The following is a 15,894-nucleotide window of genomic DNA, read 5'->3' on the forward strand; positions in this document are numbered from 1 at the left end:
AAAGCTGTTGGGGAAGGGGATGTTTACACTAATTTAGTAGGGGAATGAGAACTGGAGTGATTGGGTTGAGGATGGGGCAGCTGGTACACAAGTTGATGCAGTGAGTAGTGCAACCGTGAGTAAAGATAGGTAGATGATAGGGCAAAATTGTTGGACTATGGGACACTGTGGGATAAAGAAATGGTGAACGAACCACACAAGTATTTGCATCTGTTTTCATTGTGGAATACACTACAGGAATGCCCGAAATGCAACAGTATTAGGGGCAGAAATGAGTGTTATTGCTATTACTAAGGAGAATGTGCTTGGGAAGGTGATAAGTCACCTAGAGCAGATGGGCTACACCCCAGGGTTCTGAAAAAGGTTGCTGGAGTGATTATGGAGGCATTAGTAATGATCTTTCAAGAATCACTAGATTTTGGCATGGTTCCAGAGGAACAGGTAATTGCAAATGTTACTCCTCTCTTCAAGAAGGAAGGGAGGCAAAAGAAAGGAAATTATAGGCCAGTTAGCCTGACCTCAGTGGTTAAAAGATGTTGGAGTCACTTATTTGGGGTACTTGGATGCACATGACAAGAGAGGCAAAAGTCAGCATGGATTCCTTGAAGGGAAATCTCGCCTGACAAATCTGTTGGAATTCTTTGAGGAAATAACAGGTAGGATAAAGTCCTGTTTCGTGTGATCACAACACCATTAGTTTCAAAATAAATATAGAAAAAGATAAGTCAGTTCCGCAGATTGAGATTCTAAACTGGAGAAAGGCCAATTTTGATGGTATCAGAAATGATCTGGCAAGTGTGGATTAGGACAGGCTGTTTTTTGGCAAATGTGCACTTAGTAAGTGGGAGAAATTTTGAGAGTACAAAGCTTGTATGTGCCTGTAAGAATAAAAAGTAAAGATAACAGGTTTAAGGAACCTTGGTTTTCAAGAGATATGGTTAAGAAAAACAAATGAGGTGCTTATGGAGTATAAGAAATAAAAGAGAACACAAAAGAGATAAATCAGGAGGACTAAAAGAAGACATAATGTTGCCCTAGCAGACAAGATGAAGGAGAATCCTAAGAGCTTCTGCAGATGTGTTAAGAGCAAAAGGATTACAAGGGACAAAGTTAGACCTCTGGAAGATCAGAATGGCAATCTATGCATGGAGTCAGAAGAGATTGGGGAGATTTTAAATGGATTTTTAGCATTTTTATTTACTCGGGAGAGAGACACAGAGACTATAGAAGCGAGGCAAAGCAGCAGCGAGGTCATGGACCCTACACAGATTACAGAAAAGGAGGTATTTGCTGTCTTGAGGCAAATTAGGTGGATTAATCTCCAGGTCCTGACAAGGCACTCCCTCGATCTCTGTGGGAGGCAAGTGCAGAAATTGCACAGACCCTAGAAGAGATTTTAAATGATCCTTAGCAATCGGTGAGATACTGGAGGATTAGAGGATAGCTAATGTTGTGATGGCACAGGTACAGTTGTAAAGACAGCTTTTGGCACATTGGCTTTCATAAATCAAAGTACTGAGTTCAGGGGATGGGATGTTATGTTGAAGTTGAGGCCTAATTTGGAGTATTGTCTGCAGTTTTGGTCACCTACCTACAGGAAAGATGTAAATAAGTTTGAATGGGTGCAGGGAAAATTTAAAAGGATGTTGCTGGGACTGGAAGACCTGAGTTATAAGGAAAGATTAAATAGTTTAGAAATTTATTCCCTATAACGTAGAAGATTGAGGGGAGATTTGATAGAGGTATACAAAAATTATGAGGAGTATAGATAGGGTAAGTGAAAGCAGCTTTTTCCACTGAGCTTGGGTGGAACTACATCTAGAGATCAGAATAGAGGGATGTTCCTTTAGAATGGAGATGAGGAGCAATTTTTTTAAGCAGAGTGGTGAATCTGTGGATTTCTCTGCCACAGGCAGCTGTGGAGGCCAAGTCTTAATGTATACTTAAGGCAGAGGTTGATATAGAGAGGAAACTTGGTTGAAATGGCAGAGCAGACTCGATAGGCTAAATGGCCTAATTCTGCTCCTATATCTTATAGTCTTATCATAGCTTAAGGGTGAAAGGTGAAATGTTTAAAGGAAACATGGGGGAAACTCCCCTTCACTCAAGACAGCCGTGAGAGTGTGGAATGAGCTGCCAGCGCAAGTGATGCATGCCAGCTCATTTTCAACTTTTAAGAGAAGTTTAGATACATGGATGGCCGGATTATGGAGGGTTATAGCCTGGGTGCAGGCCGATGGGACCAAGCAGTGTAACTGATTCGGCATGGACTAGATGGGCCGAAGGGCCTGTTTCTGTGCTGTACTTTTCTATAATTCAATAGACAAAGGAGAATCATTGGGTGCTATTTACTTTGATTTTCAAAAGGCCTTTGACAAGGCACCATACATGAGGCTGTTTAACAAGATGAGAGTACATGGTATTACAGGAAAGATACTAGCACAGATAGAAGATTGGCTGACTGACTGGAGGCAAAGAGTGGGAATAAAGGGGACCTTTTTTTTGGTTGGCTGCCAGTTACAAGTAGTGTTCCGCAGGGACCTGCGTTGGGACCGCTTCTTTTTACGCTGTATTTCAACGATTTGGATGATGGAACTGATGGCTTTGTGGCCAGATTTGTGGACGATACAAACATAGCTGGAGGGGCAGATAGTGCTGAGGAAGCAGGATGACTGTAGAAGAAGTTAGACAAATTGGGAGAATGGGCAAAGAAGTGGCAGATGGAATATAGCGCAGGGAAGTGCATGGTCATGCATTTTGGTAGAAGGAATAAAGGTGTGGACTACACTAAACGGGGAGAAACGTCAAATATCAGAGTTGCAATGGGACTTGGGAGTCTGTGTAGGATTCCCTAAAGGTTAACTTACAGGTCGAGTTGGTGGTAAGGAAGGCAAATGCAATGTTAACATTCATTTCAAGAGAACTTAAATACATGAAGAAGGGTGGTGCTGAGGCTTCATAAGACATTGGCCAGACCGCACGGAGTATTGTGATCCTTTCTGGGTCTCTTATCTAAGAAAAGATCTGCTGGACTGGAGAGGGTACAGAGGAGGTTCACGAGAATGATCCCAGTTAACATATGAGGATCATTTAAGGGCTCTGGACCTGTACTAGCTGGAGTTTAGAAGAATGAGGGGGGGATCTCATTGAAACTTATCAAATACTGCAAGGCCTGGATAGACTGGATGCAGAAAGGATGTTTTCTGTAGTGGGGAAGTCTATGACCAGAGGGCACTGCCTCAGAATAGAGGTATATCCAGTTAGAACAGAAATAAGGAGGAATTTCTTTAGCCAGAGAGTGGTGAATTTGTATAATTCTTTATCACAGACAGCTAAGCAGGCCAAGTTATTGAAAATATTTAGGGTGGAGGTTGATATGTTCTTGATTAATCAGGGCATCAAAGGTTGTGAGAAGAAGGCAGGAAAATGGGGTTGTGAAGGACAATAAATCAACCATGATACAATGGTGGAGCAGACTTGATGGGCCAAATGGCCTGATTCTACTCCTTTGTCTTATGGTCTTAACTCAGAGCTTTGATGACAAGACACCTGCAACTTTATAATGAATGCAGGTTGTTTGCCATTGGCACTGTCACCCAACAAGGAAAAACTCCATTTCAACAATAGTTCTGTAAGAAAGTGTTGGGCTTGCTCTTTGCAGGGATAATGGGCTGCGCTTGGCCATCTAGGTTATACCAACAACCTTGACAATCTAAGGTTTCTAGCCTGCTGCCTCAGCTCAGAGAAATAAGGGAACAGAGAGAAAAATCACTGGAAAGAGAAAAAGTGACAACCAAGTTCTACACAAGAATCTGAGAAGACTTAACAGTATTCAGGTATACAATTTAATTACTGAGACAGTTTGACAGGTAAAAAATCTACCAGGGGATGATTCTGTCCTTACTTTGTAATCCATGCCTTCTCCACAATTCGTCACAACACAAAGCAGTCCGAGAGCTTTGGCCAAGTCTTTAGTGGTCTCAGTTTTGCCGGTTCCGGCTGGTCCTGCGGGTGCCCCTCCAAGATACATCGACAAAGCCTGGATAAAAAAAAACAAGGCAGAGTGGCTGTGATGGACAGATTAACTGATAGGACCATGGATGCCTCAGGAAACAGCTCTATCGTTTTCATTCCTCCGAGACTGTTTTTGGGGTGTAAGGCTCCTTCAACTGACATCAACATTAGTACAACATGCAAACATCACTGCAATGAGATTTTCAGGCTCTCTGGTCTGAAAACTGTTTTTATTTATTCACAAACCATCCAGGTTTTGCTGCCCTATTTCCCTGAAACCTGCAATCTATACAGCAACATTCAAACAGAATTCTTTGACATCAGTGACATCTGTGATCTCCTAACACTGAGGGAAACAGTCACACTGAAAGCTCAATTCCTGATGATCCCTAAGGCTTTGGAAGGAAGTAGCTATGGAGATAGCAAATGCACAGGTTGTAACCTTACAAGGTTCCATTGATTCTAGAAAGGTTTCAAAAGGCTGGCAAAAAGCAAATATAACCCCACAATACAGGTTTGTAGACTGGAAAGTTACATTAAACAAGAAATACTAACACAAAATATTAAATATATTTCTTGAGGTTAAAAGAAACAAGTGGTCCAACCAGGACTATCAAGGCAAGTCAGCATGAGATGAAAGAAAGAGGCTTATGATGCTGCCAAAAAAGGAGTAGACCTAAAGACTAGGAATATCTTACGTTTCAGCAAAGGAGCACTAAGCCTTTGATAAGGATACCAATCAGCTAATAAAACAGACTGTAAAAACATCTATAGATCTGTAAAAAGAATATGTTTATCATGGAATCATAGAATGTGCAGTTTATTGTGTCCACACCAGCTCTCTACCATAACAACTCACTACCTCCACTCCCTCAGCCCTCTGCCTTACCCCAACTGTTCTCTGGTGCCTTGCAAATTCCTCCTCTCCAAATATTTATCCACCGAGGACCACAATGAAGCCTGCCACATCTGTACGGACAGGGATTCCAGATCCCAACTAAAAGACAATGTTCCCTCAAGACACTCTTCACTATCTTCACATCACCTCTGACCTCGAGTCCTGAACACCCACAATAGGAGCAAATTCCCTCTAAGCATTCTCTCCAGGTCTCTCTTCATTTTATAATCTTCTGTCAGATCCCCTCTCAGCCTTCTCTTCTCCATAAACAGATATATTTCTTCAGATTCTAGCATGGAATAGGCAGTGGCTGATTGGCAGGAAGCAAAGAGTGAGAATAAAGCGAGCCTTTTCTGGTTCCACAGGGAACTAGTGGTGTTCCACAGGGACCTGTGTTGGGACTGATTCTTTTTATGTTATATGTAAAAATAATTTGGATGATGAAATTACTGGCTTTGTTGCAAAGTTTGCAGACAATATGAAGATAGATAGAGGGCAGGTAGATTTCAGGAAGTAGAGAGGCTACAGAGGGACTTAGACAGGTTGGGAGAATGGGCAAAGAAGTGGCAGATGGAATATAGTGTTGGGAAGTGTATGGTCATGCACTTTTGGAGAAGAAATGAAAGGGTTGAATATTTTCTAAGTGAAGTGAAAATACAAAAAATTGAGGTGCAAAGGGACTTGAGAATCCTTGTGCATAATTCCCCAAAAATTAGTTTACAGGTTGAGTCTGTGGTGAAGAAGGCAAATGAGATGTTAGCATTCATTTAAAGAGGACTAGAACATAAAAGCAAGGATGTAACGTTCAGACTTTATAAAGCTCTGGCGAGGCCTCACTTGGGGTATTGTGAGCAGTTTTGGGCCCCTTATCTTAGAAAGGACGTGCTGAAACTGGAGAGGGTTCAAAGGAGGTTAACAAAAATGATTGAATGGCTTGTCACATGAAAAGTGTTTGATGGCTCTGGGCCTGTATTCACTGGAATTCAGAAGAATGAGGGGTGTCCTCATTGAAACCTATCTAATGGTGAAAGGGCTTAATAGAGTGGATGTGGAGAGGATGTTTCCTATGGCGGGAGAGTCTAAGACCAGAGGACACAGCCTCAGATTAGAGGGATGTCCTTTTAGAACGGAGATGAGGAGAAATTTCTTTAGCCAGAGTGTGGTGAATCTGTGGAATTCTTTGCCACAGGCAGCTGTTGATAGATTTTTGATAGGTCATGGCATGAAGGGATACAGGGAGAAGGCAGGAGATTGGGGCTGAGAGAAAAATTGGATGAGCCATGTTGAAATGGCAGAACAGACACGATGAGCCAAACGGCCTAATTCTGCTCCTATGGTCTTATGGTCTTATGATCTAAACATTCCAACCCCTGCTGCCACTTGATCCAAGTGACCTGTATTGTGAGGTTATATTTGCTTTTTGCCAGTCTTTTGGAACCTTTCTGGAATCAATGGAACCTTGTAAGGTTACAACCCGTGCATTTGCTATCTCCATACTCATAGATCTCCTCTGGACCCTCCCTCCTGCCTCTGAAGGAACAGTTGTATAATTTGTAGGGGATGTGGTTGCGATATTCTGAGACATGTTCAGTCGGCTGCAAGAAAAGTGAAAAAGATGGTAACAGAATTTTTCTGCTATAGAGAGACAGAATGAGACACACATATTGATGCAGCTATAAAGAAGGGTAAGACAGCAGCTACATTCCATTAGGAGTTTGAGTAGGTTTGGTTTGTCACCTAAAACACTCAAAAACGTCTACAGATATACCATGGAGAGCATTCTGACTGGCTGCATCACCACCTGGGCAACCCACACAAAATGCTGGAGGAACTCAGCAAGCCAGGCAGCACCTGTGGAAAAGAGTATAGTCGACATTTTAGGTCGAAACCCTGTGGCAGGACTGGAGAAAAAAGGTTGAGGAGTAGATTTAAAAGGTGGGGGGAGAGGAGAGAGAAACACAAGGTCATAGGTGAAACCTGAAGGGGGAGAGATGAAATAAAGAAATGGGAAGTTGATTGGTGAAAGAGACAGAAGACCCTGGAAGAGAGAAAAGGGGGAGATGCATCAGAGGGAGGTGATGGGCAGGCAAGGAGATGAAGAGGAAGAGGGAGAAGGGGACGGGAAATAGTGAAGGAGAGAGGGGGTTGGGAGGCATTACTGGAAGTTTGAGAAATAGATGTTCATGCCATCAGGCTGGAGGCTACCCAAATGGAATATAGTGTGGTGTTCCTCCAACCTAAGTGTGGCCTCATCACAACAGTAGTGGAGACCATAGGTGGACATATCGGAATGGGAATGAGAAGTGGAATTGGAATGGGTGGCCACTGGGAGACCTTGCTTTTTCTGGTGGACAGAGCATGAATGTTCAGTGAAGCGGTTTCCCAATCTACATCCCTCACCGATACACAGGAGGCCTCACCAGGAGCACCGAACACAGTAGATGACCTCCACAGACTTCTAGGTGAAGTGTTACCTAACCTGGAAGGACTGTTTAGGGCCCTGACTGGTAGTGAGGGAGGATGTGTAGGGGCAGGTGCAGCACTTGTTCCGCTTGACAGGGTAAGTGCCAGGAGGGAGAGATGAATGGACAAGAGAGTCGCGTAGAGAGCAATTCCTGCGGAAGGCAGAAAGTGGGGGAAGGTGGAAAGATGTGCTTGGTGGTGTGATATTGTTGGAGATGGCAGAAGTCTCGGAGAATTATGTTCTGGACGCGGAGGGTGGTGGGATGGTAGGTGAGGACAAGAGGAACCCTATCCCTGGTAGGGTGGCAGGAGGATGGAGTAAGACCAGACCTGCGTGAAATGGAAGAGATGTGGTTGAGGGCAGCGTTGATGGAGGAGGAGGGAAAGCCCCTTTCTTTGAAAAAGGAGGACATTTCCTTCATTCTAGAATGAAAAGCCTCATCCTGAGAGATGATGCGGCGGAGACAGAGGAATTGAGAGAAGGGGATTGTGTTTCTATGAGAAACAGGATGGGAAGAGGTATAGTCCAGTTAGCTTTGAGAGTTCGTGGGTTTATAATAGACAACAGTGGATAAGTTGTCTCCGGAGGTAGAGACAATGAGATTGAGAAAGGGGAGGGAGGTGTTGGAAATAGACCAGGTAAATTTGAGGGCAGGTTGGAAGTTGGATGCGAACTTCTGGTAATGCCCCCCACCCCCCTTCTCCTTCACTATTTCCCTCTCTCACCTTATCTCTTCGCCCACCCATCACCTCCCTCTGGTGCTCCTCCCCCCTTTTCTTTCTTCCATGGTCTTCTGTCTCTTTCACCAATCAACTTCCCAGCTCTTTACTTCATCCACCCCCCTTCAGGTTTCACCTACCACCTTGTGTTTCTCTCTCCCTTCCCTCTCCCTCCCCCCCTTTAAATCTACTCCTCAGCTTTTTTTTCTCCAGCCCTGCCAAAGAGCTTCGGCCCAAAATATCGAGTGTACTCTTTTCCATAGATGCTGCCTGGCCTGCTGAGCTCCTCCGTTATTTTATGTGTGTTGCTTGGATTTCCAGCGTCTGCAGATTTTCTCTGGTTTGTGATTGTATCACCGTCTGGTATGGAGAAGAGGGTTACTGCACAGGATCAAAGTAAGCTGCAGTGCGTTATAAAAATAGTCAGCTCCATCATGGGTACTAGCCTCCATTGTATCCAAGACAGCGTCTATCATTAAGGACTCCCACCACACAGGACATACCCTCTTCTCATTGTTACCATCAGGAAGAAGGTACAGAAGCCTGAAGGCACACACTCAGTGATTCAGGAACAGCTTCTTCTTCAACACCATCTGATTTCTAAATGGACATTGAACCCATGAACACTGCCTCACTACTTTTTTTTTGATCTTGCACTTACTGTAATTCAGTTCTTTTTCTCTATATTTATCATGTATTGTACTGTACTGCTGCCTCAAAGTTAACAAATTTCACGACATACGCCGGTGATATTGAACCTGATCCTGATTTTGATTAAGGTGTCTGAAGTTAGAGAATTTGATGTTAGGCCTAGAAAGCTACAACATGCCCAGATGGAAAATGAGGTTCTGTAACAGTGCCAGAGGAGAGGGCAGGATGCTGCATTTGGAGTGTCATGTGCAGTTCTGGTCATGACACTATAGAAAGGATGTGATTACACTGGATAAAGTGCAGAGGGATTCACTTGGATGTTATGGGCAGAGACTAGATACAGTAGGCCAGTTTTCCCTGGAGTGAAGGTGGTTGAGAAGTGACTGAGAGAAGTACATAAAATTAATGGAGACGTAGACAGATTGTCAAAATTTGACAACATAGATTGTCAAAATCTCTTTTTCCCAAATGGTAGAAGTATCAAAAACAAGAGTGCATGGGTTTAAAGTGGAAGCCTTAACTCTACACTCTGTTAAGTCAAGTTTATTATCATTTAACTATATACATGTATATAATGTATACTGTATAAACCTATAATGTATATAGAGGTGTAACGCGCTGTAAGGTTTCACTGCTAATGTAATGGCCACTCTGTAATGTTTCACTGCTAAGGTAATGGTTTCTAGTAGCAGCAATGTTTGGGTTATGACTGGAGATATCAGGGCCTTTGGAATGTGCGCTATCCACTGAGAGGTTGTTGTTCTTTCTTGTGGGGCTGGGAGCAGGGATTTTGAGGTCTTTTGTCAGCGAGAGATGAAGAGAGAAGATATGAATGGGAAGAGTTGGTCGACCAGTGGACTGAGAAGACTCATAGCGAGGGTCCGAAGGTCAGCGACGTTCAGAGGAGGTCGATGGGGAACAAATAGACAAATCCGTGAGCTCCAAAGTGCACATTGGACTGTTTCATTAAAATAGGCCCTTTTTCTTTTTATTTTCTTTACTAACCCTATAGTCAGATTAAGATTTATAAAGTTCAATGGTTTAGTTGCATACGGGGTACTGTCTGATATTTTGCGGTTCGGTTTCGTAACCGGGCAACACATCACGCAGCATCCACATAAACAAGATTTCTCAATTTAGCTGCCTCTCTAGCCGAAAAATGTAAGCAGAAAGCTTCTCCCCCTTCTCCTGACACACGTTCTGAAACCCCACCATGAGCTTCAGTGGGCTCCCTGTCGTACCAAAAGTGCTCTCCAATGTGTCTAGATACTCGGCAAGATTAGCTAAAAGTTGGCGTGTTTTCACAGCTCTCACCATGTCAGCGGCCTGCCCACTCAAACTCTTTCCCAATCTCTGTCGCTTTATGTTATCAGAGCACTGCCACTCATCTAACAACTGAGAGGTCTGCTCTGCCCAAGTCTCATACTCCTCCTCCCCTTTAGGCGTGGGCGTTATTCCAGAGAATAGGCAGAGAAATAGCTGGTGAGAAATCTCGTTTGTATGGATGCTGCGTGATGTGTTGCCTGGTTACAAAACCGAACCGCAAAATATCAGACAGTACTCCGTATGCAATTAAATAATTGAACTTCATAAATCTTAATCTGACTATAGGGTTAGTGAAGGAAATGAAAAGAAAAAGGGCCCATTTTAATGAAACAGTCTAATGTGCACATTGGAGCTCACGGATTTGTCCATTCGTTCCTCATCTACCTCCGCCGAGTGTCGCTGACCGTCAGACCCTCGCTCCCAGTCCACTCTTTCCGCTGGTCTACCAACTTTTTCCATTCATGTCTTCTCTCTTCATCTCTCACCGACAAAAGACCACAAAATCCCTGCTCCCAGCCCCACGAGAAAGAACAACAACCTCTCAGTGGATAGCGCACATTCCAAAGCCCCCGTTATCTCCAGTCATAAGCCAAACATTGCTGCTACTAAAAACCATTACTTTAGCAGTGAAACATTACAGACAGGCCATTACATTAGCAGTGAAACCTTACAGCGCATTACAGAAGCAAGACAACGTTTCTCCGAACCAGGGTGTAAAGCACAGTAGTACACTTAACACATGATAACTTATGAAGATAAGGATAAAATCTACAGATGAATCACACACAAATAACAAACTAAAGTGCATTAATATTAAATATTGTAAGGTACGGAACAGATTAACCAGTGACACTTCGAATACGATGCAGCAGGGAGTTCAGCAGCCTAATGGCTTGGGGGAAGAAACTGTTTCTCACCCTGACTATTCTTGATTTTATCATAGTCTCCTGATGGTAGAAAGTCAAAGAGGATGCTGGATGGATGGTTGGGATCCTTAATAATACTAAAGGCCTGGCATACGCAGCGCCCCTGATAAATGTCCCTGATGGATGGTAGGGGGACCCCTATGATCCTCTCAGCTGTTTTCAGTCCTTTATAGGGACTTCTGGTCTGATGCTTGACTGCTCCCATACCAGATGGAGCTGAAACATGTCAGAATGCTCTCAATTGTGCTATTGTGCTCCCGTAAAACACAGTTAAGATGGGGGGGCGGGGGAGCTTGCATGTCTCAATCTTCTTAAGAGATGGAGGCACGGTTGTGGCTTCTTGTTCAGGGAGGTGATATTAAGGGACCAGGTGAGGTCATCCATGAAGTGAATTCCCAGGAATTTGGTGCGCTTAACTCTCTCTACGAAGGAGCCAGGTATTCGCTGGTGAGCTAGTCTCACCATCTTACCATTATTCCACAGGCCTTGAAGCTTAATATGTTGATGGCTGTCCTTATTAAGTCATTTCAACTCATCCTAGTAGATCAGATTTATTATCACTGATTTTGATAACATGAAATATGTTGTTTCATAGCAGCAGTACTAAAAATCACTATAAATTACAAAAATAAATAGTGCCAAAGATAGGCAATAACATGGATGGTTCAGAAATCTGATGGCAGAAGGGAAGAATCACAGATATTCCCTCTGTTCTCAAAATCTGAAATCCTACTTGCATCTCTCTCTCTCTCTCTCTCTCTCTCTCTCTCTCTCTCTCTGTCAGCTCTGACAGAATAGATAAGGGTGAACCTGTTGATGTGGTGCATCTGGACATTCAAGGGCCTTTAATAAGGTGCCACAGTTACCACCCTTTAAAGAGCAACTGGTATATGCCACATTGTGACAGCTGTAAGAATAGGGAACAGACAGCTTACAAAAGGAAATCTGTCAATAATGCACAATCTTTGTGCCCTTTCGGCAAGCTTCTCAAGCAGAATGTGGACGACCCGCAATAGTTAGAGGACGCATTGAACAATTTTGAGGTTGCATTGTCTGACAGTTCTATTGCTAGATCAAGGTTACATCCGTACCTGTGTGAGCGTGAGATAGATGCGATCAGTGAGAGGAGTGATGACCAAGCGACCATTCAAACCCATGTATTCATAGCCATAATCAAAACAACCAGTGCACTGATGCACCCTCAGATTATCGGGCAGCCGCTCCCAGTAGAAGCGAAGCTGGCTCTCCCACTCAAACTCTCGGGCATCCATTATGCTAATGAAACAGTAAAAGTTTATGTTAACAAACAGACCAGGCAGCTATAAACAACTAAGCCTACATCTCTAATCACTACACTGTTTTCCTTATTCTCACGTAAGGTGCCAGACTGGAGAAACTGGAACAATCAAGAGGACTTCATGGCCGACTCTGCACTCAGACCTATATTTGAAGTAGGAGTGGGTAGATTTTGGTGCTGTCCTTACCTCAGCCTCAGTTCATATTCCTACATGATAGGGCCTGAAGGCATACGGGGAAACTCTACCCTACTAAATAAAAGAACATTAATTGTATTATTGATTGGAGGTGGATAACAGGACAATACTCATGGGTTGGTAAGGTGGGCAGGGAAAACCTAGGCACAATTAAATGCTGATATGTGTGAGGTGTTGCATTTTGGGAGGACTAATAAGGCCAGGGCATACATAATGAAGGAGGTCCTGGGGAGTATTGTAAACAGATAGACCTGAGTGTACATGTCCAAGTATCCCTGAAACTGGCAAAGACACACAAGATACTTGCCTTCATTAAATGGGTGCAGAAACTAAAAGCAGGGAGATTATGGCACATCATCATAAACAATAGTTATTCCCCAGCTGGAGAACCATGGGCAAGTTTAAGTCAGCACATGATAGGAAGGGTGAGATTGCACTGGAGAGGATGATGTCTAGGACAGAGCATTTTGGTTATGAGGATAAACTGGATAAGCTGGGTTCATTTCTTTGGGAGCAATGGAGGATGAGTGGGGATCCGATAAAGCTGAGGTGCATAGATAGAGTAGGTAAGAAACATTTCCCCATAGCAGAAATGTCTAAAACCAGAAGACTGAGGGGGAGAACATGATGGAGGCAAGAAACATTTTTCTCAAGGCACAGGTATCAAAAAGCAGAAGATGCAGGTTCAAATAAAAGATAGAAGATTTATAGAGGATTTGGTGAAGATTTTTTCAGCCAGACTCTCCAGCTGAGTGGATGGTTGATGCAGACACTCTCACATTTAACAGGTACATCTAGACAAGTTGTTGAATGTGCAGAAAGGCTATCGACCAAGTGCTGGTACGTGGATTAGTATAGACAGGTATTTGATGGCCAATATGGACATGGTTCTATGCTCTATGTCCCACACTCACCAACACCAGGCAATGGTCGCACAAGATTCTCAGCCTGTAAGAATTGGAGAAGCTCAACGTTATAGGTTTATACAGGTTGAAAACAAATTCTCAGCTTTGAATTTTGGTGGTTGAGGGGAGACCTGATAGCAGTTTATAAGATTATGAGTTGTAGACAGTCAGGGTATTTTTCCTAGGACTGAGGACATGCACTTCAGGTGAGAGGCGGGAAGTCGAAAGGAGATGCGCAAGGCAATGTTTTACTCAGTTGTGGGTGCCCAGAACAAGCTGCCAGAGGTAGTGGCATTTAAAAGGCCATTGAACAGTCAAATGAAATGCAGGCAATGGAAGGATGTGGGAACGTGTTCAGACAGCAGAGAATTAATTTAATTTCCATCTTATTCGGCACAGACATTGTGGGCTGAAGGCTTGACCTGTATGCACTGTTCTATGTTTCACTTAATTCACCTGCAAATATTTTGAGGTGAATGCAAATTACAAATCTACATAATTTAAGTGGTGGTGAGTGTAAGGGTGGGAAATTTAGGAATGTTAATCACAACCAATTGTGGCAAAGAGAAACACAATGGGAACAGCAACAATAAATGCACCTACCATTCACAGATGTGACAAGAGTTATAACACGAGGAAGGAACACAATGGGAACAGCAACGATAACCACGCAGACTCATTCACAGACGTGACAGAGTTATGACATGAGGAAGAGCTTCCTCTGGTAGCACTGATCAAACCAGCACCCACCTGATAGACCCAATGTCCCGCAGCAACAAATGAGCAACAGCGCTGTTCTGCTGGTGGAGTGGAATCAGAGGAAACACAATCCCAAAGTCTCAAATTGTAAACAACAGATGTAACTACAAATAACTAAACCAGCCTCAAATACCAATGACCATCTCACCTGTCTCGGACAAATGTATCCACAATATCTCTGGCATGTACATCAATAATAAGCACCGTATTATACTTCTTATGATCATTTTTACTCAGCGGTTGCATGATGCGGGTCACGAGGTCATCAATCTGTTGGTGCATCTTCTTAGCATAATTTTTCATGGCCTGTTTATCTCCCTTTTTAAACCTTTGAAAGACATCTTCAACCTCCCATGTCCACCAGACCTGGGTGGCAGCAAGGACAACCATGCCCTGATAAACCAGCATCCAATCGTTCCTGGAGAATCAAGGAGAGAGTTTATTACTCTTTGGAGAACATTTGGTCAAACATTGCTAAAACAGCAATAAGTCATGAAATAAATTGGAGTGATGTTCAGTCTGGTCACTTCATTATAGGAAGTGGAAGCTTTACAAAGTATGCAGAGGAGATTTACCAGCATACTGTCCAGATTAGCGAGCATGTCTTCTCAGGGTAGGTTGGGTGAGCTAGGGCTTTTCTCTTTGAGCCAAAAGAGGATGAGAGGTGAATTGATAGAGCCACAGATACAGTGGACAGCCAGCAACTTTTCCTCAGAGCAACAATGGCTAATACGAAATGGCAGAATTTTGAGGTGACTGGAGGAAAGTAGAGCGATGGAGAAGTCAGAGTGAGTTTTTTTTTACACAGAGTACACTGCCTGACCTGTTTTTATTTCAGATCTCAGCATCTCCAGTTTTTTTTAAAGATTCACATCGTAAGATTCTGCAATGCCATTCTGTTACTTTGGGGTAATACAATGAAAATTTGAAAACCACCTTAAAAGTATCTGTGGAGCCTGAGCTTGTTTAGGGATACATAACTGTATAGGCCAGGGGAGTTTTACATTCTATTGCCACCGTATTTACACTGGGCACTGCTAAAACCTGTGTGGCAGATGAAGATATATCTCTACAAAAGAAGATGGCATGGGAGCAGGTGGTGGATATCACAAGTCCTGGCTACACGACCAATGACATCAGGAAGACAATCTCTGAAGAGTATCGATAACGGTTGAGGTCGCCCATCTTGTAAAGACACTGCCCAAAAGAAGGCAATGGCAAATCACTTCTGTGGAAAAATCTGCCAAGAACAATCATGGTCATAGAACATGATCATAGAACCTCTTACAACACACCACATAATGATGATGATGATATCTGCTAAAACTGGACACAATGGTTAAGAAACATACATCAAAGTTGCTGGTGAACACAGCAGGCCAAGCAGCATCTATAGGAAGAGGCGCAGTCGACGTTTCAGGCCGAGACCCTTCGTCAGGACTAACTGAAGGAAGAGTGAGTAAGGGATTTGAAAGTTGGAGGGGGAGGGGGAGATCCAAAATGATAGGAGAAGACAGGAGGGGGAGGGATAGAGCCGAGAGCTGGACAGGTGATTGGCAAAAGGGGATACGAGAGGATCATGGGACAGGAGGTCCGGGAAGAAAGACAAGGGGGGGGGTGACCCAGAGGATGGGCAAGAGGTATATTCAGAGGGACAATGGTTAAGAGATGTTTTCTTGCTAAGTTATTATTGCACATTGGTACATTATTATTGTCTATATTATTATTTTGTACATTAT

The 15,894-nt window shown here is 43.4% G+C and overlaps 1 protein-coding gene across 1 annotated transcript in view; it reads right to left on the minus strand.

Annotated features, from left to right (window-relative positions):
• dnah10 (dynein axonemal heavy chain 10) overlaps positions 1-15,894 on the minus strand; it is a 281,471-nt gene that overhangs the window by 128,087 nt on the left and 137,490 nt on the right. The window contains exons 31-33 of the mRNA XM_063073994.1: positions 14,304-14,573; positions 12,090-12,273; positions 3,905-4,039 (exon numbers count right to left, since the gene is read on the minus strand). Coding sequence (XP_062930064.1) covers positions 3,905-4,039; positions 12,090-12,273; positions 14,304-14,573 — 589 coding nt within the window. The remainder of the gene's footprint in view (positions 1-3,904; positions 4,040-12,089; positions 12,274-14,303; positions 14,574-15,894) is intronic.

The sequence above is a fragment of the Mobula hypostoma genome, chromosome 21 (genome assembly GCF_963921235.1).
Source record: "Mobula hypostoma chromosome 21, sMobHyp1.1, whole genome shotgun sequence".
Taxonomy (NCBI): domain Eukaryota; kingdom Metazoa; phylum Chordata; class Chondrichthyes; order Myliobatiformes; family Myliobatidae; genus Mobula; species Mobula hypostoma.